Below are 27577 nucleotides of genomic sequence, written 5' to 3'. Positions count from 1 at the left end.
TCATCTTAACATAGATGCCCAACTGGGTTTATATTGGCTGTTCAGTCCTTTCCTCTGAACAAAACACTCAAAACCATACCTTAAAACAAAGAAATGATATTCTAAATTTAAAAAGTGTTCTTTGCCCCTCCCCTCCTCTTCCTCCCTCCCTCTTTCCCTTTCTTCCCTTCCTCCCTCTAAGAAAAGAGGGACTTCCTCTTTTCTTATTCTTGGTGCTAGGGTCTGCTAGGGTCGGAACCCAGGACTTCATTCAGGCTAGGCAAGCTACATCTAAGCTACGCCCCTAGTAAGTGTCCCTTCTTTAATAATTCCTCAAATCATATCCTTTGTCCTTCCATTCAGAAAAAACAGCAGTGCACACACACACATCCACCCTAGCTTCTTTCCAGCAGGCTTTACAAGTATTCTTCCCACATCTAGTTTCTCTTCTGTCTTAACAGAACTCCCTTTGCCTTTGTTTCCTTGAATTGTTCCAGTACCTGTGCTTTTGCAAATAACTAGATATCCGTAGTCTACTCAATAAGCAATGGCTCCTCCACATTAATTTTGGGCTAGACTCTGTATAATGATCTTTCTTAAAATTCTCTTAATTTTAAGAGTAGGAACAAAAACAATTTTATAAAGTGTCTAGTTTTAGGTATTCCCCCCTCATGTTGGTTTTAAAGATGATTTTTTAAAAGCAGAAAGCTTTCTAAGTCATGTGACAATTTTATAAGAGTCATCAATGATCTAAAAAATAATATATGCCGGGCTACTTTACCCATATGAAAGAGTAATTCACAAGCATCTTTTAATTTTAAAAGATGTAGATTCCTTCCTGGATCTACCACCAACCAACTGCAGGATTTTAATCTAATCTCGCTGGGCCTCCCTCTCTTCGATTTAGAAAAGAAAGACTAAGACTTGCTGCCTTCCAACTCTTTTCTAATCTGCAACTTTAAAAAAAATTTTAAGTTGAAGATGGACACAATACCTTTATTTTTGTTTATTTTTTTGCGGTGCTGAGGATTAAACCTAGTGCCTCACCCATGCCAGGCAAGTGCTCTACTACTGACTACACCCACAAACCCTCAACTGTGCAACTTTATTGTTGTAACTTTTCCGTAGCTTGTAGAAAAAAATGGGGATAAATCAAGTTTTGTTTTTTATTTTGGTACTGGGATTGAACTTAAGGTCACTCGGACACTGAGCCACATGCCCAGTCCTGTTTTGTACTTTATTTAGAGACAAGGTCTCACTGAGTTGCTTAGTGCCTCGCTGTTGCTGAGGCTGGCTTTGAACTCTTGATCCTCCTGTCTCAGCCTCCTGAGCAGCTGCGACTTATAGGCATGTGCCACCGTGCCTGGCAAATTAAGTTTTTTAAATGTAAAAAACTAAGAAAAGATCGTTTATTTTGAAATAGTGATTTCTAAAGAAACCATGCCTTTAGTATTTCCTCACTGTAGGTGTATAGGGAATACTTCAAGAGGAGTCCTCAGAGCAAAGAAAGTCTTAGAAGTTATACCCTAGGGAGCATAATTTCAATGCCTGACACTTAAAACATTCTTTTGGGGGCTGTCCTACTAAGTACCCACTCTACCCCTAAGCTATACCACCAATCCCCCAAAAAGGTCCTTAAAGGATGGTTAGTAAGTAGCATTGTCCTAAGTGTGGCCAAATGTGATTTGAGAAATCCAGGTAGCTTATAATTATGTCATTAAAACTGGAAAACAAGAAAGAGCCAAACTTCAAAATGAAGGCTAAAGTCAAAATGATCAAAATAATTGTTTAGAAATAAAAGATTGGCATTAGTGTAATATTCTCCCTGGAAAAGAATAGGGAATGTCTATGTAATAAATTCAGATAATAATTAACACAATAGTATTGTTTAGGAACTAAGAAAAATGCCAAAAAGCAACAATAGTAGCAGTTCAACCAGTTTAACAATTCAAAACATGTGACAGACATATGAAGAGTTCATTTAAATCTAAATTTTAAAAACTTGATTATGTTTCATAAGTTTTCCTAACATTTTATTAGATCTTACCTCTGTGCAAGAATTATATTATGAATCATGAGCGATACAAAAGAAAAAGATGTAATTGACCTTAATTCAGTTCCTATAAACACAAATAGGGAGCACCCTGTTTGTATACTATGGTCTGAAAAGTATAATTTGATATATTTATATTCTCAAAATTATAAATGTAGCTATTGAAATAAAATACACAATGTTTCATAAATTTACGAGGTAATTTACTTTCATTTCTTTTGATGATATTGAAGAACTAATTTTCATGTTTAAGCTTAAGCCAAAAGCTTATTTATTGTTTCAGATTTTCCCTAATAAAAGTGGAAATCAATATTCAATAATTATGGAAGTCATCAGTTTATTTGCCTATTTAAATTGACAAGTATAATGTATATCAATGTACACAGAAAGAAGTCTTTCTAATAAGGTGAAACATGGTAACAGACACCAGCACATAAAGGCCAATCCATATACTGATCACAAGCTCCAGAACATGTACAATGGCCACTGAGAGAATCATGAAGCCACACAGAGGCTTCTTCCTAAGGGTACAGAGTATGAAGCAGTATGACGCCATCTTGGTGCGGGAGGTGGGGGGGTGCGGGGATTTCAAGTGGGTTTAATGTAGTATTTACAATGGCAAATCCTGGAGCTTAAAAAAAAAATCTATGTGAAAACTTCTGGTTTTGCACTTTTGATATCATTAACGATTCAGACACCTAAAAAAAGGTTAGTGGGAGGTGAATTTCACCAGGAAAATCTGATTAAATGTAGTGCAGATAGCTAGTACTGTAGATAGCTTTGAATTTAGAAACTAAAATTTTTTCATTTGAAAGTCTAAAATTTCATAATCATAACCCCCTAAATTTTAAATTCCATGTATTTTCCATGTAAAATAAAGTGTATATTAAAATTGTAATTCAATATTAACTACAATTTTATTTTGAAGAATTTATTTTTTCACTAATTCTTTTAACACAATATAGTTGAACAAGTGTTACTTTTAAGAAATGCTAAATATTAGAATCATATAAAGCTGTGTTTTCCATAGAAATATAGGCATTTCTATTGAACTCTGAATTTCTATTTGAAAGAAAATAATATATACATGACTATTTCTAGCCTCTCAAACAGCAATGCCATTCTGCCACTAGTTAGCCTAATTGTGTAGCTGTTATTTTTCTTTTCTCTATTAATTTCTATTCATTTTGGGGAAAGGAATACTGTTATTAATATAAGCTGCTTCAAACATGTAAACAAATAATTGTCAAGAAATGTTACAGAAGCAAACCTCCATAGTTTCAAGTTTTTGGTGCCTTCGTGCTGCCCCCTGCTGTCCAATGTCCACACTTACAGAAAACGTACTAAACTTCAAACATTTCTACTGCTTTATTCTTTCCATCAAAACTTAGAAATTTTCAACACAGGAGTTTTCCTCTAAGAGGCCAATGGGTTAACAGGTTAACATCAGAAAGAGGCAGTTTCCTCCTTGTAATCCTTCAAACACTATGTAACCCAAGCATTTGAGCTGGTGTTCTAGGGGCACTGACTGATATTCAGATTCCCTGACTTGGTATTCTAAACCCTCTCCATGCTGGTTCCACATCCCTGCTTATTCTGCTCACACTGGAGTGCCAGTTGTCTTCAAATGTCTCCTGTTTTCTCTCTACTTGCCTTTTCTTATGCTGCTTTCTCTACTTGGGATGTCTTCTCTGAATTTCTGCGTGTGGAAAGTCCACCCATCCTCCAAGGCGCCAGGCAAAAGCTGCCTTCTTTATGAAATTTAGCCCCCCTTCTCCAAACCTCCTCTTCTTCTGTTCCCTCTTTAATTAATCCTTTAAGGCTCAGCGCGTTGTTTGTTTTTAATGTGGTACAAGTTCAATATTTTTTTTTTTTTAACGAGTGAAAAGGAGATAATAAAGAAAGGCTATCTGAGTTATTGACTTTTAATAGAGTACCTGGAGAAGATAATGATTGAGTCCAGGAAACCTCTTAATACTGCAAAATGCATACACCTAAATGGGGTGAGGGTATTTTGTTGTTGTTGTTTTGTTTTGTTTTTAATGGTACGAGGATTGAATCCATGTGTCATGAATTCGAGACAAGTACTCTTACCATTGACCTCCAGGCCTGGGGTGATCTTTTAATTGTCACCTGCTATAGTTTGGATCTTAAGCGGCCACTGAAGGTTCACGTGCTAAAGCCTTGCTCCCCAGGGTGGCACTATTGGGAGGTGGTAGAGTCTTCAAGAGGTGGGCCTATTAATAAGCGGTCTTAGGTCACTGGGGACATGCCCTAGACAGAGATTGTGGGACCCCTGCCCTTTCTTCATTCTGTTTTGCTTCCTGGTCATAGGTAAGCAGTTCAGCTCTGCCAAGGCCATCCAGCACCTCCAACAGAAGCCTAAAAGCAATGGATTCACCTAATCAACTAGAATCTCCCAAACTATGAGCCCAAAAAAACCTTTTCTCTTTGTAAGTTAATTATCTCAGGCATTTGTTTTAGTGACAGAAAGCTAACACTGTCACACTGCATAAGGTGTTTTGTGATCTCTGAAGTTAGGAGTATCTATGAAAAAATGAATTTAGAGCGTATGTTGAGTACTTGTAGCAAGTCAGACACAATCGTAGGCATGTTAGATGTATTAACTTATTATATTCTCAAAATATTCATGTGAGGTAAGTAATATCACCTTTTCTTGGAAACTAAGGGTCTTGACAATTAAGTAACTGGCCCAGGGTTATACCAGGAGTTCAGAGGGGAGCAAGGAACTTGTTCCAAAGCTGTGAACCTGAAGTGTACTCCTGTCTTCAACAGGTGTGTGTATGGGACTTCTGGTCAGTTATTCTGGAAGTTAAAAAACTTTCAACAGAGGACCCTTGGAAATTGTGGTCACATAGTCACACAAGGCCAAGAGAGAGACCCAGAGGCTATGAAGCATCTGTGATATGTGCAAGAGCTGATCTTCCCACAAGACCAAATATGAAGGACTATGGCATCCTGTCAAGTTCAGAGTTCTCCACGTTTAGATAAAAAGACAGTTATATGTTCTCAAAGATTAAAAAGTGAAAAGTCCAAATATTTGTCATTTGCTGTACTCACTTGTGTGGTGACCGTTGATTCTAAATTGACTTGAAAATACAACTCAATATCTAAATCAAATAGGCCTTGAGAGTACCTTTTAAACAAAAAATACAGTGAATAAAAATAAGATTCTGCACATTTCACCAGTATCTTTTTTTTTTTTTTTTTTTTTTTTTTTTTTTGTGGTGCTGGGGATTGAACTCAGGGCTTTGTGCTTGCAAGGCACGCATTCTACCAACTGAGCTATATCCCCAGCCCATCTCAGCAGTATCTGAGACAAGAACCTGGTTGGGGTTTCAACCCAAAACTGCTTATCAAGATGAGAAGGCAGACCAAAAAATTCACTTTGGGGAGACAGCACCCAAAATTGTTTGAGAGGACATAACCGTTTTCCTGTCAGGTAAGTGTACTTTAACTTCAACAAGACTTGGAAGGTATAGTAGAAAGCACAGTAAGTACTTTTTAAAGCAAATGTAAATAATTGTACTGTTTAAGAACATTTGCTCGAATGGAGTAATAGGTCAGCCTATGAGACTTTTAAGTAGATCTTCTAATTAAGTTTATGCATGGTACTGGAACATTAAAGAGAACTCAGAAATCACCATGTGCAGAGGTTAAATTTCTTAGAGATTTAAGATTTTCTTAATTTTTTGAAAATGTTTCCTAAGTACCAAAGAAGGCAATTGTTGAGAGTAAAATTATGAATTTAGTATAAGAAGTTGGGAAGTGTTTAATTAATTAATGCTATAAATAGACCACATTATTATTTAAAAGACCATGGCTTCTAAAACTTGCAAGATTTAGAAATATGGCAAGCGTCAGACACTATAGTTTAAATATAAGAAATGTCTTTGAATATGTAAATTTAAAAATTTTATATTATTTCTTCAAAAACTCATATTAACTTTAGAGTAGTCCTTCAGGATACAAGACTCACTCTTGAAGTCATCAAATAACTTATAATCAAAAAGAAGTTATAAGATTGTTTTTCTTCCACCATTATGCATTTATTTTAGCGCTTCACTCTACCAAACTGGTTTTTGACTGTCCAGTTATTCTCTTTTGTGGGGACTGTGGGGTACCAGGGATTTAACCCAAGGGCAATTTACCACTGAGCTAAATCCCCAGTCCTTTTAAAATTTTTAAAAAATTTTGAGACAGTGTCTCACAAAGTTGCTTAGGGCCTCGCTAAGTCGCAGAGCCTGGCCTTGAACTTGGGATCCTGCTGTCTCAGCCTCCTGAGCTGCTGGGATTACAGGTGTGTGCCACCATATCCAGCTAGTTATTCTTTGTTTAGGTTTGGACCTCCCTCATTTCCTAGGAGATGGATTGCAGTTTTCGCAAGATGGGGATGAGAAATGGAAGCACTAATCTTGACACCCTCTCCCCAAATTTGTAGGAATGGTTAGCCTCAATTGTCATTAATCTGTTGTATAATTTAGCAATTCTCAGTTCTAGCTACAGATTAGAATTTCAAGGACAGCTTTTAAAAAACACTTATGCCCCTAGGGCACATTCAGACCAATTAAATCAGAATCTCTTGGGGTGGGGCACAGGCATTTTGTTTTTAAGTTTCTGGGTGATTCTACAAGCAGGCAGAGGGCTTGGAGGTGTAGTTCAGTTGGTAGTGTTTGCCTAGCAGGCATTAGGTTGTGGGACTGAGTCCCAGCACACAAAAATATGAATAAATTCATACGTATATACAGGTAGAGATGAGAACCACTGGTGCAAGAATGTGAGCCTACCACCTTCTGAAGGACTCAGGGCTGTTCTAGACTAAGGCTACCCAATAGAACTTTCTACAATCACAGACACATTCCATAAATCTGTGCGTCCAATATGGCAGCCACTAGCCTGGTGTAGCTATGGACCACTTGAAATGTGGTGAGTGGGACTGAGAAATGGATCTTTAAATTTTAAATTAATTCAAACTTAAATGTACATAGCCACATGTGGCAAGTGACTACTGCATTGGAAAACAAAGTTCTGGAATTTTAGACCACTTAAAATTATCTGAGTCTGTTATTAAATAGGTGCTGAATGACTTTTTAATACTAGACTGCACTAGCCCAAACTTGCTTCTCATGCCTCTTTGGGGTACTACATACCAGTTTTTTGACAAGAATTCCAGTAATATAGAAACGTAGCTTGAAGTTTATAATGGCTTCTGGGGAATGTAAGGACACCGACTTTGCTGGTTTCCCCCTCATGCATGTTGACAATTTATTTATTGAAAAATGAGTGAAGGCCTTCAGAACTAAACATTTCTTAAGTCTCACAGTTTACCAAAGGAGCAGAGAAGCAATTACACTCTTGGAAAAGGCCCTCTTCACTCCTTGGCATATTCTAGTGTTTTTCAATTGAGGGTTGTGACCTGTTTTGGAAGATGGAGAGATTCCAGGGGGCTGTGACAGTGGCCCGTGTTTCAAAGCTAAATATAGGTCACTGGCATGGCAGCCTCCCTTTCTCAGTCTCCTCAGAGCCAGGTCCTGTTGATGAATGTGGGGCATCAGTAGTTAGTTGGTGGGATCGAATCTTGAGGGAAAAAGAAAAAAAAAAAAAAAAAAAAAAGAAAACCAGCAAAATTACTCAGATACAGGAGTCCTTTTCAGATGGAGCTTCTATTTAGCAAAACTAAATCATATGTTTACTTACTTTTAAAAATAACTCGTAAATTATGGATTGCTTTTTAATTTTCATTTTTTTTTTTCCAACTTAAAAGAGTTTACTAGAGCAAGAAAAAGTCCCCAGGGCTAGGGCTGGAAGTCCTGAGTACAATCCCTAATTATGTAAAAAAAAAAAAAAAAAAAAAAAAACTTCTAGACCCAGGCAGCACTCCATACCTAAAGTGGTTCACTACTTTTTTTAAGTTAAAAGCACAAACCTATATGAATTGCTGATAAATAGATCTCAACTGTGATATGAATACTGAAACATTTAACATTTATCATGGCAGATACCATCTGATTCTCTAGAACTATATTCTCAAAGAGCTGGCCTTGGACTAGCAGTATCAGTGGCATCTGTGAACTTCACTTAAAAACACTGTTATCAATTATTAGTGCATATTAATTGTTAAAAAATGGGTTTCTGTATGATATTTTCATACATGCATAAAATGTACTTTGATCATATTTATGCCCCCTATTGCCCTTCCCCATTAGTTCTCCTACTTATATGTCCTTTTTTAAAATTCCCTAAATTCCACATACGAGAGAAAACATAAAATTTGTCTTTGTGAGTTAGGTTTCTTTTGCTTAACATGATTTGCAGTACTGTGCACAATGGCCTACACTAAAAAATGCAAATTCTCACATGTCCCCACAAACCTTCTGAACCAGGAACTCTAGGACTAGGGCCCAGCAGTCTAGTTTTAATAAGGCCTCCAGGCAATTTCCATGCACCCTGAAGTTTGAGATCCACTGATATAGAGCATAGTAAATCTCCCAAAAATGCCTGGAGGGAAAAGCTTCCACATATCCCAAAGTTGATAAAGATCAAAACATAAAATTGGCCTTGTATGTTATGAAATAGAAGTCAATATTTTATTTGGACCTAGTGTTATGAAACATGAATTTACCTACTTCAACAAGGCTTCAATGAACCTGTTGGATACTTCTTAATTTAATTTCCGAAGTTTATAATTTGTAAAAATTTAGCTTCTATATTTCATGAGATGTTCTGAACAGATGCGATGCAGTGCGTGTATACTTAAGTCAATTCAACATGCAAAATTTCAGAAGCATAACATGGATAAATTAAGAGGACCATTACTCACTCTATGAAAAGATTATTAGATATATAAAATAATGAATAAATTCACTGGAGGATTTAGTAGTAATATCATATGGTGCATTTAAGATGCATCAGTTTACAGAATACAAATTTATAAGTATCTCATGTGACAGTTGAGAAAAGGAGGTAAGAATACAAGATCTGATCTCAGACTTCCCAGGTTCAAATGTCAGGTTTTTCATCTACTATGTGATGTGGGCCAAGACTCAGCTGTGCCAGTCTCTGTTCCCTTTTCTGTAAAATGGGTATAAGGTCCTATCCCTTTCCTGGTGTGTGAAGATTTAAGGAACAAGTAGAGGTGGCATTTAGGCCACAGACTGGAATGTAGTAAGCTCTAATTAAATGTTGTTGTTTTGTTGCTTTTTACATTACCCCACTTGTGACTAGTCTGATCACTATGAAAATACATATTAATGTTTCATCAGGCAAGAATGTTTATACAAAGCTGTTAAAGTTTATACAAAGTAAATAAACGCTAACCATATTGAACATTAGATACCCAGCAGGTATTTCACCTTTCCAAATGCTCTTCCTTAGCCAAACCAATCATCGTGATTTCAATTTCCTTATAGTACTGGTTTAGATTTGAGCAAGTCCTATGAATCTGGACGAGTTCTAAAAAAACATTGTTTTATGGGGCTTCTGAGAATGGTTTTCTTTCCTTTTAAAAACATGAATAAGGGGCTGGGGAGATAGTTGGTAGAGTGCTTGCACAAGGCCCTGGGTTCGATCCCCAGCACCGTCCAAAAAAAAAAAAAAAAGATATAAGAGAAACTCCTCATTTCTAAAATTGCAATATCAGGATATGATGCCTGGATCTGCAGCAGCCATCTTGTGACTATGAGGGAAGATATCATTGACATTATGATGTTGTGAAAGAATGGAACCTAACAAGGAACTTCATGATATTGCCGACCTATTAAGATAAATCTAGAACTGGCTTGCCTCCTGATTACTACTTTTGTTGAAATAATAAACATCCTTACTATCAATGGGTTTTATGTTAGTATGAAAGCAAACTGAATGATATAACACATCTAGCTAGTATGGATTAATTGGCTCTATAACAACCTGGGACTTTATTCCTGAGGTCATCTTAAATCACATATGTAGAATCCTTAAAAAAACAGTTTCTTCTCCTTCAATTCTTCTTTTTTAGAAATAATGCTCTTACTTTCCTGCTCCATACCTTAACTAATTAACCATTAATTAAATGTCTGTTGGCTTCATATATTAAAATCTTGGTTTTCATCTTAAAACTTTCTGTTATGCATATATAACTAGAATTTATTACAGATTTCAAAATAAAAATATTTTAGTTCTGATATAATCCTTCAATACTAATTGTATTTCCCTGCTTTATCTTCATAGTTTACATTCATTATGGACAAAATGTACATCAAAGAAAGGTTTTGGGCCTGAGGGTATAGCTCTTTGGTAGAGCATATGCTTAGCATATGCAAGGTTCTAGGTTTGATTCCCAGCACCTAAAAAAATAAATAAATAAAAATTAAAAAGTTTTCATGAAGTGGACCTCAGAGAGATATGCCCGAATTCCTACTGCCAGAGCAATCCTCTAAATTTTTCAAGCAAATAAGCCAATATTCTATCTTTCATTTTGTAATAGGAATTTGCATCAGGTAACCATCTCTTTGTGCGGTGTCTATTCGGACTATAAATTAAACATGAGGACTGTTCCCACCCACCTCCTCAGTCTGCAACTATTAGGTAAACAAATAATGGTCCTTCCATGGAAGGGCACCGGTGAGACCCCATGTAAATATTAAAACGATCTTTTCTCTCCAGAAATCTTATCTGGCCTTTATTCCTGAATGGGAACTCAACACTTCAAAGACCTTAGATTTAAAGTCTCTTTAGAGCTTTGAACCATACTGGGCTATAAACTGCCTGAGAACAGGGATCTTTTTTTTTTTTCCTTAATCTTGCAACCAGCGTCTTATAACATCACACAATAGGTGGGGGAGGAGTGGATCTAGAACAAACACCAAATAAAGATAAATGTTGAACAAATCAAGTTTAAAGGATGTTTTTATTTTTTTCAGAATGAAATCATTATCTTTGCTTAACTTTCCCTTTAGATTCTCCATTTGAGAATCATTTTGGAAAGATAAACAAGAAAGTCATAGCACAAATACCCATTTTGTGTGTTATTTTCCTCTTCCTTCGCAAAACCATGCTGGGGATTCTAGGATATCTGCATAGTCTTATGGAAAGCAGCAATATGTCCAGGAAAGAGCAGAGAAGTGGGAAATACACACAAGAAATGAATAACATTGGAAGTGAATACAATTTCAGATCTGTATTCAACTTGTTTTTGAAAGGATAAAATTTTTTTATTTTTTCTTCTACTGAAAAAGTTCATGCCAAGGTAATATTAGATCGGTCTTGGCTAACATTTTCGCATTTCATGTTAGATCATCTTAATGTCTCTAAGTGTTTTTTCTTTGTTACCTCATCCTACCATTACCCATTACCTAATAGGTTTGGTTAACCTGAAATTTCCTTAATATTTAGCAATACTCATGAATATAGATATATAAATTAGGAAATTATTCTGGTTCATTACATTGTCTTAATATAATTTTCAGTTTATTTCTAGTATTAACCAAGCTCCATAATTTGAAGTTCATTTTTCTGAGGTTTATTGTTTAGAATTCAATTTAAAAATTCCTTGGAGTCATTTCTTTCTTCTTTCTGCAACCTGTTTTTTGGCCACTCCACTCTTCATCAACCCCTCCCTTCAGCAGAGGGATGGGCAAGATGAAAAAAATGACATGACATTTCAATATAGTCAATTTTCCTACTTGCTACTATCACTGATAAAACATTGTACAAGAAATAAACAAGTGTATGCTTGTTGACCAAAATGACGTTTGAAGATTTTTAAAATCTAATTTTTTGTTGCCCATGGTCTAGCAACTGCTACCCTGAAAAACTGAGTTGGTTCTCCATACACTCGATTAATAAACATTTTTTACATGATTTAAAAAATGTGATTTGCTATTACAATTCTAATCAAAATCACATTAAACTCATGAACTAAATGTTTTTCTAAATGTTATCAATTAAAAAAAAGAATTAATGTCCAAAGAATCCAGAGCTAAAATGAAGCACAAGGTGGATTTTAAAATGGAGAATAATATAAAATAGTGCATTGTTTTTGCCTCACAGATTTAAGCCTCCTTATTTGCATAGTGATGTGAAAGTCACATATGAAGATTATCTTTAATATATATAACTATGGATGATTTTTAAAAAGTGAAGATTTAACTATAATGGTTACTTCATAATCAATGATGTAATAGTCAATGATGTAGGAGAACAAAGAGCATATGGACTTCGTGGCATCAGTTTGTTTTTGAAAGGGGGCTGCATTATATAAGCATTTTTAGTTTTAAGAGATCAAATAAAATGAGAAAATATAACCATTCTGAATAACAGAATATTTTAGCAGTAAATGTGTAGGAAAGTATATTTTATTCAGGAGATCAACTTCAGGGAACTAAACTCTCTAGCTTAACCAGGTTAGATAATAATATTTATACCTGCAGTATTTCATCCTATAAAGAATCCATAATGTTCAAAAACTGATTTCGAAGTGGCATTTACATTCTATAAAAAGATAAAACATTACAGGGGACATTTTCAAATCTTTATAGCAGAGTATAAACAAAAATATAGGCATAACAATTATTTGTGAAGTTCAAGGAAAGAGATACACAGATGATAGGAAATACTATTTCTAGTCATTTTCACATATCTTTTACTTCAAGCTATTAAATGATTAAATAGTGAGATGAGCATGTATGTTATTTCAAATATGAATAAAGACATTTAATAATTCCTCAAATTTGCACTCTTTGAAGAAATAATCTATTCAGTCATATGGAAAAGATGATCTTAAAAACTATTCGTTGTTTTAATTGTATTTGGCAAAATAATATGGTTCAAGGTATAATCACTGCTTCCCCCACTTTCTTTTTGAACTAAGGGCATACTTACTATCTTCATAAACAACTAAAATGTTTACAGACACCAGTAAAATCTATGTCATACTGTAACACATTTTTGTTCTTGGGAGGCTTTGGGCCTAAATGCCACATTTTCTAATGAGATAACTCCCAATAAGAACAAAGATGGAAAAGATATTACCCTGAATTAAGCCATGTGAACAGGAATATTTTAAAAGTTAGAAATTGCTGTGCACATATTCTTAAAAAATTATTCCAAAACATTTGCTCTTTTTAAAATAAGGCTTTACATAAATTCCATTAAAATATCATTTCAAAATCAAGCAAATAAGCAACAATGTCAGCATTATTACATGGCAAACTACTAGAAAATTCTCAGGAGAGACTGAATAGTTATTTGAGAAATTCCTCGGTTCAAAACGAAATTCAACTTTTACAATGTTCAGGGAACTAAAACTCAAACGTTCTGTTACATTGAAAAGACAAGTATATTTTTGTAGTATAAGGAAAATATAAAATGTTACTGAGAGGAGAGAGAATAAACCCACAGCTTATTATTGAAGAAGCTGATATAGAGATAATCAATAAGATCAGATAAAACACAACTGCAAACTGCATGCTGTCCCTCATGTCTCCTGGACTGGTCGTGACGACATGTCTGCTCTCACCATAGTTCACAGTTCACAGAAAACATTTAACTAACACAACCAAATATATCCACTGACCAAACTGAACTTTCTTTAAGAAAATAAAGGAATAAGATAATAGATAAAATCTTGCCCCACCTCTTTTTTTTCTTCCTTTTTTCTTTTAGTGAAACTGACATAAATTGTTAAGGAGCACTACAGCGCCACCAACACAGATCAATGCAAAACAAAAAAGATCTCCCACCGTGTGCAAAAAGAAAAAAAAAAATTAGAAAAATGCCCAAAATCACAAAATGTCTCCCAAATGTACCTTTTGGAAGAAAACAAGATAGATTTCCAAAGATTTCCTAATGAAGAGCTTCCAAGAAATAATATCACAGACTACAAGTTTCGATCTGATCAGCAAATAAAAGATCCACTATTTAGTAACAGCCATAACTTAATATAAACCCGGTTATGTCAATCTCCACCTTCATTAAACCAAGGGCAGCTTTTCTGTAGTTTGCATTCAAGTAATCCATCAGGAGAACCAAAATAAGCCTATTAAGAAAAAAAAAAAAAAAAAAAAAAAAAAAAAACTACATCCACAGTTTGCCTCCTGATAATTTAGTTCTGGACAAATTAGGTAATACATAATTTTTATAAAGAGGATATGCACATATTTGGCATTACCAACATTGCTGGCACAAAACAAGTCCATCTTGAAATATTTGAGTTCCCCTGTAGTTCACAGCAATTAAAGTATAATTTACATTATACATATTTAGCTTTAACAATGAAAAAAAAACTATTTTTTTTTCTTTTGGTAAAAATTAACCACACAAGATTAGGTAAAACGTGCAGAGATCAAAGCTAAAGAAAAATACAAAGATTGGTTTTGTGAGAAGAAACACAATGAAAATTCTTTTTATCTGGTGGCTCATTCAAAGATTTGATCCCAGAAATGTTTAAAATTACAAACTTACCATTAGTGTAGGCAGAGAAGAAGCCAGTTCTTGAAAAAAAATTGTAACAATATAGGCAGGAGACTTGTGTCTCTAGAAAAAACAGCTTCCAGGCAGCATATGGATCTTCAAACATCTTTAAAATATTTGGTAAATAAAAAGTAATACTTTCTTCCATGGTCGGTGGCCGAATGGGGTGGCTTCCCCCAGGATCTGTGGGCGTTTGGGGAAAATCGGAGAAATATCCACAGAAGATTAAAAGCAGAGGAGGCAGCGGCAGCCAGAAGACTCTGGGGTTAACAACTTTGCGATGGCAAGCAGGCGCGCGCTGATTGGCTGGGAGGGCAGTGTCCCTACAGTCTGCACTATCCCCCGCGGCCCCCGCCTCCTGCAGCTCGGAAAAAAATGCAGTGTGTGTGCCATTTTACACTGGGCTTTTAAAAGCACAGCCACCCGAATGACAAAAGTCGAAGCTCGCTATTAAGTGACACTGCAAAACAATAGCACCCATGACTGCCTGTGAGCTCAGGAAAATGCCCAGCTCTGCATAGCTTCAGGAACACTCTTATCTGGATTGTACGTGGGTTTTTACGGAAGGGAATTGTTGGTCTTAAGCAAATTGTTGGATCGTTTCAAAAACACCCATATATGATCTGGATACCAACATGGCCATGTAGCAACTGTTCCCTTCAAAATACGTTTCATTTGCTATCCAGGTATGTAAAGAGGCCAGTCATCCTCGCACCAAATTCATCACTCCCTCAGCTCCCAAGAGCTTTCATTCTTTGAAAAATCAAAACAAAAAACAAAATTTTTTAGCCATAATAGTTACCATTTGTTCAAAAAGTAAATAAAATAATGATTTCAGTGATTAAATTAGAAACAATAGGCATACTCCCTCTCTCCCCCGCTTATAATTTGTGTTTCAAAAACCTTTTCTGGCTGACAGAATTCTACCACTCTGCCTTACAAACAAAATGGCTGTGGTACTGAGTTTTTTTGGATCCTCCCACTGTGCCTCCTCCCGGCCTCCAGGAAGTGGTAAAATTCCAAAATAAATACAGTACTAAAAGTACATTGTTGAGTCTGAACTCGGGGCAAATCTTTGGTAAGGGGGTTTGCTGCTTTTTATTAGGTTTTTCTTTTCTTTTTTTATTGTTTTGAAAAGAATATCAATCACTAGAGATTTACTTGACTGTAATTTGAACTTCCTGCTTTACATATTTATAAGGTCTTTCACCTATCTTGGCAGGCTTTCAAATTAAGTGGGCTGGGAAATTTGATGCTCTGTCTCTAGTTGTGAGCAGAGTCAGGTATTTGGAGGCTGCAACTGGCCTTTTAAATAAAGGCAAAGTCTAAAAAAAATTAATGTGAAACGAATACAACATTATGATTGATTGTAAATGTAAAGTCACTGAAGTCAGAAAATATGAAAATATGCCAACTACTGCATATATGTATTAATTGAACACATTCAGTATAAAATTTTTTGTCAACTAAATTTCTAATGAGTGAAGGACTTGACTCTGTCTCAAAATGAAAAAGGGATGGGAATGTGGCTCAGTGTTTAAGCCTCCCTGGGTTCAATCCCTGGTACCAAAAAAAAAAAAAAAGAATTGAATGAAAAAAGGGGTTCCAGTCTTCAGAACTTCTCACATACACACACACACACACACACACACACACACACACACACACACACACACACACACGATTAGTCTGGCATCCCTGTTTGGCATTTAGTTGGTAAGTAGTATTCTTAAAGCTGGGTTGGCTATATAATTTACACAATTTACCATATACAACAGGATACTTTGAGAGTGAAAGGGGAATATGTTGCTAATCCTAGAATGACTGGAATAAACAGGGTTTGTCCATGGTAAACCAGAAAGGAGAAATCACTATGTATTTAGAGAGATGTCTTGGAACTTTTGCCAGACAGATCACCCACAGGCATGGGGCCCAGGTCAATTTCAATAGGATGAGAGCTGACCCCCTCTCTGGCAGTATCTACTGTGCTTCAACCAAAGTAGATAATCCAAGTAGACTTGAATTCAGATACATTTGATAAACAGTAATAGTAAGTAAAATGTTTATATATATTTATGTTCATATATTTACCCATACATAGGAATACTTTTATTATCCATGGATTAGATTATCCTGTACACTTTGAGCAATACGTATATTTTTAATTATGTGCTTTCCTGTGGGATAATTTCTTTGGAGTTTTTGAGACCATATTCATGATATACATGATTTTATACTTTCTTAATTTTTGTTTTTGGAAAGATACAATGTAGAGTGAAATGTTTTAGAAAAATTATCACAGAAAGACGTAGGAAAAATAATTCTTGTGTCATTTAGTCACACAGTTCTTAAGAACTTTCTATGCATGCCATGCATACATGGTGCTACATATATTCTAATGAACTAGCAGATGATTTATCTCATTCATGGAGTTTATAATCTAGAGGGGAGACAGACAAATAGCAAGCAAACTAATATATAATTGAGAATTATGATGAGCACTATTAAGGAAACAGGGCAATTTTAGAAAATATCAATATAGAAATGACAAAATAAGGAGGTACAGAAGTTGCCTCTAAGCAGGTGACATTTATACTTAATTCCAAGGATGAGAAAGAGCCAAACTTGAAAAATACCTGAGAAACGGGAGACTGGGAAGAATTCGCAATGTGTGTTAAGGCCCTGAGGCAGGTGGAGATTGGCTGTGTTCAGGAAAAGAAATGAGGCCGATGTGGCCACAGCATGTTAAAAAAAAAAAAAAAAAAGGGAAAATGGCATCAGATGAGGGCAGAAATGTAGGTAGGAGTGATATTATGAAAAGGATTGAAAGCCACAGAAAGGAGCTCATATCTAAGCAAGTGAATTATAGACAGAGAAAAATGTTAGAATTTGAGATTTTGGAAGTTTTGATGATGATAATGTCCAGAGAAACTGTGGCAAAGTGAAGAAAAAAAAATTAATACTAATTTTTAATTTACATAGTGACATCTCAGAGTTTTGGTATTTTTTTTAAATGTCTTTTAGTTGTAGATGGACATAATACCTTTGTTTTATTTATTTAGATGTGGTGTTGAGGATCAAACCCAGTGCCTCACACATGCTCGGCAAGTGATCTACAACTGAGCTATAAACTCAGCCCCAAGTTTTGGTATTTTTAAAATCCGCATTTCTTCCACATAACCACTGTGGAAGACTAAAAGACAAATCTCAAGACCATCTATATTACTAGTTAAAGGAAAAGGAAGAATTCAGGTAGCTATTTGCCTCAATTTTCTGCCTCTGTTTAATAGTGCTGATTTTTTTTTTTATTAAAAATTCTTATATTTTCTACATGTTGAACAAAGCTCAACAGTTTTTACGAATGATGCAAGACATGATTAAAACTAGCATTTAACATAATTAATTGTAATAAAGACCTCTTTTCCCCCTTTTTCAATTTGGTATGTGGTTTTTAATGAACCAAATTCTATTCATATATAGACAAAAACAACATGAAACTCTAAATATATCAAATTGTGTACAAATTAGTTTAGTGTACAAGATCTTTAATCTCACAGAATTGTAAAGGGAGGGAAAATATTTGGAGTTCAGATCAACTTTTTTATTTTTAAAAAGAGTAAAAGAAATTTTTATTACAATTAATTATGTTAAATTCAAGCTTTAAAAACGTTGAACTTTAAGCACAAGGCCCTGGGTTCAATCCCCAGCACCACAAAAAAACAAAACAAAACAAAACAAAAAAAGGTTGAACTTTGTTCAGTATCTAAAACTAATATTTTTAATCTTGTTTTATTTTTTAAAAAAAGTAATATGGTACAGTCTCCACAATCAAATTTATTAACTTTTTTGCAGTGAAATACATGACCAAATATATTAAATAGATTAAAGATTATAATTGCCCCACCTATATCAATTCAAGTTGACTTTTGCCACTAAACAGACTACTGAAACTTGCCAAAAAACTTTTGGTTTTCAAAGATTTTTGGTATTCATAATTGGGGCTAAGGGATTGTGGATCTGTAGATTTTAGTCCCATTCAGTTATTCTAGAAAAAAAATGCTTAGTTTAAATCAAAGCTCATAATCCTAATGATTCTGAACAATTACAATTTGAAAATGGTCAGCTTTCCACTTGTGGGCCCTAAGGTATTAATGTATTATTAAATTTTGCATGGTCTTGGGCAAATCCTACTAACTTTACCCTTTATGATTTTCCCCATATTTTCCTTAAGAAGAGTGAACTTATACATTTTTTGCAAAAGTATTTTGCAGAAAAAAAATAATAATGCTTCTTTATTTTCTAAATGTTTTATTTTCTTTAGCAGAGATAAGTGTATTTGCTTTAGAACTCATTACCTATTGTGAGGTGGGTTTAGATTGCGGTTATTCATTGTAAGTTTATCTATTGCAAGCAAAGTGGCATTTCCAAGAAAGGTCATTCATGGAGCAGTTTGTGATCATTGGTGTGGCCAAGACTGCCTCCTGACTAACCAATATCCTTCCTCCCTTTCTTTCTTGTCCATTTTATTTTAGTTTAGTTTCACCACCCAAAACTGTGTTGTATGACACAATTTTAACTAGTGAGATGGAGCACAAATCATTTGGTGGGACTTCCAAGCCTGCCTTAGAGAAGGCTGACTCATGGGCCCTGCCTTTTCTTTTCCTCACCTTTGCCTTTCTTCCCGCTGGCAGCAGGGGATCCCACACCTGGGTGGAGCCTGGCACTATACTGTGACAACCAAGGGAAGAGTTCATGGTTAAGGGTAGCTGAGCAGAAAGCAGAAGACACATAATATGGAATCTCCATGACAGCCTGCCGTGGCCCACCTCTAGGTTTTTCTTCCAAAAGAGTAAAGGAAAGCAACTCATTTATTTAAAGCACTCTTTTATGGAGTCTGTTCTTCATAGCTAAGTGTAATTCCTAATAAAATTAGTGTGAGTAATCTTCAAAGTATTTTCTCTGTAAAAATCAGGAACTCTGTTTTTTCTTTTCTTCTTTTTCTTGGCAATGATGAGGGTTGAACCCAAGGCCTTGAACATGCTAGGAGAACATTCTACCACTGAACTACACCCCAACCCCAGTACCCCAGTCTGCTACCTTTTAACTGCTGAGTAGTTATTAGACTTAGAAGGGGAATAGGGGAATCTTATGGGAAATAAGAAATTTTCTGGGGGGCTGGGGTTGCAGCTCAGTGGTGGGGTGCTTGCCTAGCAGGTGTGAGGTTCGACTCAGCACCACATATAAATAAATAAAATAAAGGCCCATCAACAATTTTAAAAAATGGATTAAAAAAAACAAAGAAAAGAAATCTATTGGGTCTCCATCTGGGTTGTGGTTTCATATGTGTATATGTTAATGTGTGTCATGAAATGCACATATCATATATGAGAATTATTGAGCTGAACATAAAGATCATTGCACTTTATTTACTTTATTGTAAATAGTTATTACTTTATTGTAAATACATTATCTCTTAAAGAAAGCTGTCTAAATATACACAGAGAATAACATTTGGTAATTTGAACAGAGACATTATAAAAGAATTCTTTTTCAAAATATTCAGTATTTGTTTTAAGTGCTCTATTATGTGGAGTACCTAAGATGACTTTCCACTTCTTCCACAAAAAAAGTGGTGCTTCTGTGTAATCATGTTGCTGTCACTCATTGGACTAGAAATGCATATTACATTACTGTTCTCCCTCTCAATAATGTTTTCCCTTATGTCCTTATTTTACAGCTATTCACATACCTTCCTCAGCAGCAGTCATCCAACTTCAATCTATGAGTCTACATCTCGGGTGACCTCTGCTGTCTCTCAGGTTAGGCACACTGGTATGGCTTATTAGAATTCTACTCTGTGCGGTCTCCAATCTATTGTGAACGTAATGGATGTCAAGCGATTAAACCAGCAAAACCCTAGATTGGGGTTTTTCTGTAGTATCGTATGGACCGTGTCATAGCGAAAATACAATAAGGGGGAATTCTGTCCTAATATTCAATAGGAAGACTATTACTTTTGGATTAAAAAAAAATCAAGACTACATAGAACTCCTCCCTCTTGCTGCTTCCACCCCACCCCGCTCTCCAGAGCAGGGTAGGGATGATAAAACTCAAAAATTGACAAGCCTACATTGGAGAAAAGACAGCTTTTTAAATAAATGGTGCTGTGAAAACTGGTTATTCATGTATAGAAGACCCTTATCTCTCACCTGCACAGAAATCAGCTCAAAATGGTTCAAATACCTAGGAATTCGACCAGAAACTGCAACTCCTAGAAGAAAATGTATGTCAACATTCTAGCATACAAGCAACAACTTTCTCAGTTGGACCCCTAGAGGTTCTCCTCACCTATAAAATGGGAGAAAACCTTTGCTAGCTATTCTCTGACAGAGGATTAATATCGAGAATATTTGAAGAACTCAAAAAAACTTTACACCAAAAAATCAAATAATCCAATTAATAGATGGGCAAATGAGTTAGCAGACACTTCTCAAAGGAAGAAATACAAAGGGCCAACAAATATATGAAAAAATGTTCAACATCATTAGCAATTAGGGAAATGCAAATCAAAACTACCCTGAGGTTTCATCTCACACCAGTCAGAACGGCAGTCATCAAGAATACACAATGGACTATTACTCAGCCATAAAAAAGAATGACTTTATGTCATTTACTGGAAAATGGGTGGATCCAGAGACTACTAAGCTAAGCAAAATAAGCCAATCACACACAAAAAAACACAAAGGTTGAATGTTCTCTCTGATATGTGGATGCTAACACACAACAAGGGCCGGGGAGGGGAAGAATAGAAGTTCAGTGACTTAGACAAAGGGGAATGAAGGGAAAGGAGGGGGCACAGAATAGGAAAGACAGTAGAATGATTCCGACATACCTTTTCTATGTACATATATGAATACACCACAGTGAATCTCTACATCCTGTACAAACACAAGACTGGGATCTCAATTAGAAGAAGATGTACTCCATGTTTGTATAAATAAACTATACTGTCATGTATAACTAAAAAGAACAAAAATTAAAAAATACAAATAATAATAAATGCTGGAGAGGAGAGGATGTAGAGAAAAAGAAAACTGTTACACTGTTGGTGGAACTGTGAAATAGCATGACTGCTATGAAATCAGTACGGAGGTTCTTATGTACAACTGTAATGCATCAATTAAAGGTGGGAAAAAATTGACAGTCCTTGTTGCTTGAAATTTTAGTATTTCATGGATTTAAAAAGAGGAGTTAGAATAGCTACTGTAATAGGAATAGTTGGTAAAGACTCTTGCTTAAAAGTATAAACCTTGAACAATTACAGAAAGGGAAACCAAACAATTTTCTGTAAGATATTATTAAAGCTTCCATATAAGAAACCTGGTTTACTGTTACTGAATGTGAATCATTATTGGAACAAAAAGGAAGTCAGCAAGTAATTCAGGCCTAGGATGACAAAGGAAAAGGAGTTTAATAGGATCAAATCATAAATAATTTCCCTTGCTGTATTTAGCTAAGAGTTCTTATAATTCCTTAGTGGGAGAAGGGAGATGAGGTTGATGTCGATGTCAGAATCTACACAGGTGGTCTATTGTGCTCTTAATATTTAGTCAGTTATTCTTAACAAACCCTATTGTTATTGTACTGTACTGCACTAAAAGAACACTTTCAGCATTGTTTTAACCTAGATTTTGAGACTGAATAGCCCTCAACTGACAATTGCAATCAAAATTTTGGTGCTCAGAGTAGGTGGTACAGAGAAGCAGCATACCTAACAGAAATGTGCTTTTAAAAGGCTTTCCTGCCTGGCTAGGTTAACACCTTACAGGGCCAGACACTGGGAAGCATGGGCCTTTATATTGCCAGTAAGGATAACTAGTAAAATGGAAGCAGTTCCTGAGAAGCTGAATCTGCAGAGTGATGATTCACTTCAAATTTTTAATCATGGAAAGAAACATTATTTGATGTGTGTGTGTGTGTGTGTGTGTGTGTGTGTGTGTGTGTGTGCATATGTGTGTGTGTGTGTGTGTGTAATATAAACATTTATTTATTTATTTATTCATAGCCAGTAGACTATTAACTGATGCCAAACCTAGCTTTCAAATTTTCTTATTTGTAAAAATAACTAGAGTCTAAAAGACTTACTTTTTTCATATTATTCTCTTCAATTATATTCATTTTTCCAGATGCTTATATGCTTATAGTGAAATAAACTCATTATCAGATACTTGGATAATAAGAAAATATGTAATAAAGAATATCCTAACAATTTGTAACCCCATTATTCTGGATCTCTTTCTAATATTTTTTCCTGCACTTCTTTTCGGGTTGGCAAACTTTCAGAATAAAGGGTGCCAAGTCAGCGATCCCTATTATGTAACTGAACAAGTATATATAATAGCAGCCACAAAAATAACTCAGACAAGAGTGATTACATAATTAACACAATTGCACTCTACTTTGATAAAGGCCAGAGATTTTGCAAGTGGCATTAGAAAACTATCCCACTCTATAATTTCAAATTATTTGTGAAATCATAGCACACATATAGACAACTTTAAGTGGAATAATAAGTTTGCTTTCTTGCTTCCAAGATCATCTGAGCTGAATAAATGGAGTGATAAGGGAGAGAATATTGAATAACTTTGGAGCATAAAACACTTAGAACATAGGGAAAGATACATAATGGACAAAAATGAAGATATGGGATTCCTAACAAATGAGGAAAATGAAGTTATCAGAAAAAGAGAGATGCAACGTGGGCTAGTGCCACAGATAGTGTGATGAGATAATTTATAGTAAAATTCGGGATATTTTCAAGAGTGAAAATGGCACTCTTAATAATTATACTGGGCTAGTGGTGTAGCTCAATGATATAGTGCTTGCCTAACATGCATGATACTTGGGATTCAGACCTTGCACTGCAAAACAAAACAACAAAACAAACAAACAAACAAAAACCTCAAACATTTCAATATCTTTCCTGGGACAATGGATTTTAAAAAATCAGGGAAATTGGTGACTACATACAGGGAACATCAGGAAATCTGGTCGCTTTAAATTAACTTTTTAATAACAATCCTATAGACTTGATGGCTACTTTCCCATACTACTTGATGATTCTTTTGATATTACCAACCTTAATTTTTGTCTTGCCATCATTTACTTCTTATTGCCTTTGGCTAGCAAAAGTAAATGCCAGTGGACACTATTTATCTTCCCTAAGGATTCTTTAGAGATCACTTATCCAGAGGTTAGTGTACAGTGTTCATGAGGCCCTGATCAGGTTTCGGTCATCCTGAGAGTGAGCTAGCTTCACTCTATTTTAGGGTCCAGACTTCACTCTCAGACTGCTAGAAAGGTCTGTGTCAATGGTGGTTCATTTTAAGCTAAAATGTGGGACACTTTGGTCTCTCTGTTGCAATATATCGGTGTCATCACTGAAGTCTTAAAATGTAGTTTTCACTAACTAACATCTTAAATTGCATTTTCAAGTTAGTTTGCTGTGTTTGTTGTACCAATTTATAAAACAAATAAATCAAACCTTAATTTGCACACCATAATTTAGGGGGGTATTTATAAGGAAACAGGCCAAATTCTTTTCTGTTTTGAACCAATCCTGAAGCAATATTTCTGGGCCAACTTTTACCCTAGGAAGTTGATGTATAGGGCTGAACTAATTGTTCACTGAGAGCTGCAACCATTGGGACTTGGGAGTCTAGGGAGCTGGGAATTAGCTGTTGGCCAAAGAACTCCTATGAAAGAGCACCCTGCCATTCTGAGGTCTTTTGGGCTAGCATGTGACCCTTGGTACCATATGGATTTATTATAGCCAAATCCCTCCCAATGTTCCTCTTTCCTCAGTGGTGAGTATCAAAATAGTACACAGACTAGCTGGACTCTGTATTTCAAGATGACCAAAACCTGCTGGGTGATGTGGTAGGAAAGGACAGAAGCTTGAAGGAGCATAGACAGTACTTGGAGACATTTTGCTGTCACTAGCAGGGGCAGGGGGCGCTAATGCTTCCTCTTTGGCAATAGCCTGGGTTAGCATTGCCTATTACATTTTAGCGAGATGACTGGGGACTATAGTTCATTGGTAGAGTGCTTGCCTAAGATGCATGAAGCTCCAGGTACTATCATGAGCACTGCAAAAAAATTTTTTTGTTTCTTCAGAGAGGTTGTCTGGTTACTCGCTTTGTAGGACTAGATTGTGGTGGATCCTCAAGCTGGAGATATGGTGTTTGTGTGCTTTATATGAGAATTTTGAATTTTCATTTTAATACTAATTTTAAAACAATATAAGCATATCCTGAATCATCTAGATGACCTCTGAATAACCAAGAGACCCCCTGAGATTTTAGGCTTGTGTTTGTTTGTGTTTATAATCAAATTAGCCCAGTGCATTTCTACTTTAATCAGACAGTGGATGAGAAAAAAAAAAAAAAAAAGAAGACTTAATATGTAAATGACCCATTTATCTTAAGCAGAGGCCAAGTAATAACACAACAAGCTGTGTGAACAAATAGTTTACAACAATTTGAGTGGAAAAAAGTGCTGGGGAATTCTCACAGTATCTGGTAGTAACCTGACTGTGATTGTATCAAATTCATGCTACAGTTACTGATGAAGCAACAATATTGTATGTCACACAAAATTAATACTTTTAATAGAAATGTATTGGTTTTATTGCTTGGTTTAATTCCAATTTATAGATTTGTGTTTTTCATAGCTATGCAAGTGCTGTAAGCATAAGAAGTTTATACCTGGTTGAATGTGTGCACAGGGACAGTTAAAGGGCATGGACACAGGGGCACCTCCAACTATTAGCTGAGTGATCCGGGGACGATTACCTAAGCTCTTTGCACCCCATTTCTTCATCAGATTGAAGATGATAGTACCTATTGTGGGTAATAATTGAATACATGTTAATTATTAGAATAGTGCTTGTGTGTTAGCTTTCTATCACTGCGATAAATATGTGAGAGAACCAACTTATAAGAAGAAAATATTTGTTTTGGCTCAATTTAAGTGGTTTCCATCCATGATTGGATGGCTCTGATGACTTTGAGCCTGTGGTAAGCACATCATGGTGGAGCAAATCACTTTCTTCGTGGCCAGGAAGCAGAAAAAAATAGTAGAAAAGGAAAGGACCAGAGTTTCATTCCCCTTCAAGGGCATGCACCCAGTAACACGAAGGCCTCCCACTAGGCCCCATCTCTTAATGGTTCCATTATTGCCCAAAAGCACCACCCTGGGGACCAAGCTTTTAACAGGGACTTGGGGGAATATTCTAGGTCCAAACTACACAGCCTTGGAAAGTTCAGTATTCTAATGGTAAAAATAATGTATCTCAGTAATTTATATGAACACCCATAAATATGAGAAGACTGCTATATTGTGTAAATTAAGGTATATAGAATATTAAGTAACAATTACATAGCACAGTAAGTTTATGAGATACATTTTCATATTCATTATTCCCTTTAAACTCTAACATTTACCCTGAAAGCCAGGTAATATTTTTCTTGTTATAAAGGTGAGGTGATTAAAGCTTAGAGAGTTGAAGTGATATGCTCTCAAAAGCATATATTTGCTAAGGGCATTTAGTATTTTTTTCCCTCAGGGAGAATGAATGAATATTTTGTTACTGAATATTTTCCACATTTCTTATGGGTTGCCAGGAAGCCCAGAGCTAATTTTATACTTTAGTACACATTAGTACTTGTGTAGGACTTATTGGTCTGGATATTCACATTAGATTTTTCTACTCTAATTTATAATTTCCCTAGTGTCTGAAATTTTATGTGTACTTTTTAATTGTTTCAAATCCTTATAATCTGTTTTATGTACATTTTTGAGCACCTAGTATGATCTGGTGTTTTATATACATTCTCTCATGCAACCTGCCCACATTAATTAGTGTGAGTTAGGTCAGTTATTCTGTCCTCATTTTCAGATGAAGGTCAATACAATATTGTTGCAATGTCTGGTCCTAACAATGGTTCTTAAACAAAAGTATGAACTTCCTCTTCTAAATTCTGCCCTATTGTTAAGCCTCAGGGGCCAGATCTTTGTTATTTCTCATCCCCCAGGAATACCCATCCACCAAGTGAGCTTTTCCTCTAATGACTTTGCCAAAAGTAAACTTTATCATTCTCTCTATTCCTAGCCAGCTTGTCTGTTTCTTTGTTTGGTTCAGTTTTATAGACTTGAAGACTGTTGTCTGATGTGCTTCTGTCAGCATAGTCCCTGGCTATTCCAGCCCTGGGATAGGATTCCTCTTTCAACTGCTAGCCAGTGGAGGGGGAGGTGAAGTGAGCTACTGACTGGATTGAAGTAGAGAAGAAAGCCTGGGTTTGGCTCTTGTCATTGTAACCTCCTGTGTTTAGGAGACTGTGTTAGTCCACTGTTCTTTGCTGGACCAAAACATCTGATAAGAATTACTTGGAGGAGGAAAAGTTTATTTGGGCTCATGGTTTCAGAGGTTTAGTCCATGGTGGGCGGATTCCACTGCTCTGGGCTTGGGTGAGGGGGAGCACCATGGCATAAGGGCGGTGGCAAAAGAAAACTACTCAGCTCACAATGGCCAGGAAGCAGAGAGAGGAAGGAGAAGAAGCAGCAGGGAAAATGAACCCGTCCAAGGCAGACTTCAGTGACCTACCTTCTCCAGCCATGTTCCACCTGCCTAAAGTTACTACCTAGCACAAACTAGGTGGACTGATTAGGTCACAGCTCTCACGATCCAATAATTTCACCTCCAAACATTCCTTCTTTAACATAGGAGCATTTGGGGGACATTTCATATTCAAACCATAACAAAAGCACAGGAAAACCATCCATAAGTACCAGAGAACAGAATAAATGACTCTTGAATTTCAATTTCCTTGCCACTGATTTACATCAGTCTTTGATCTTTCCCAAATAGTGATGCTTCCCAAATTTTGTCATTTGATTATCAGAATTTTTACCATATCTTCATAATATCTTCACTATTATTTACTTAATTTTCTTTAAATTAATGACATTTTTCTTTATATTATTTTGAAGGGAGTTTTTTTTTTTAACTGCTAC

At 35.7% G+C, this 27577-nt stretch overlaps 1 protein-coding gene across 2 annotated transcripts in view; it reads right to left on the bottom strand.

The window, feature by feature from the left end:
• The window catches only part of EPC1 (enhancer of polycomb homolog 1), an 83802-nt gene extending 69026 nt beyond the window's left edge, over positions 1–14776 (bottom strand). The window contains exon 1 of one of the 2 annotated variants that reach the window (XM_079105864.1): positions 14495–14776. Coding sequence is in view for 1 of the 2 variants with exons in the window: in XM_079105866.1 (XP_078961992.1) it covers positions 14495–14497 (3 nt within the window). In the remaining variant the exon portion in view is untranslated. The remainder of the gene's footprint in view (positions 1–14494) is intronic. The other variant, XM_079105866.1, reaches the window with a different exon arrangement.
• Positions 14777–27577: the final 12801 nt, after the last annotated feature.

Source organism: Sciurus vulgaris (assembly GCF_902686455.1).
Source record: "Sciurus vulgaris genome assembly, chromosome: 12".
Taxonomy (NCBI): Eukaryota; Metazoa; Chordata; class Mammalia; order Rodentia; family Sciuridae; genus Sciurus; species Sciurus vulgaris.
The sequence above is the reverse complement of the archived record's forward strand: the minus strand, read 5'-3'. Positions and strand labels throughout refer to the sequence as shown.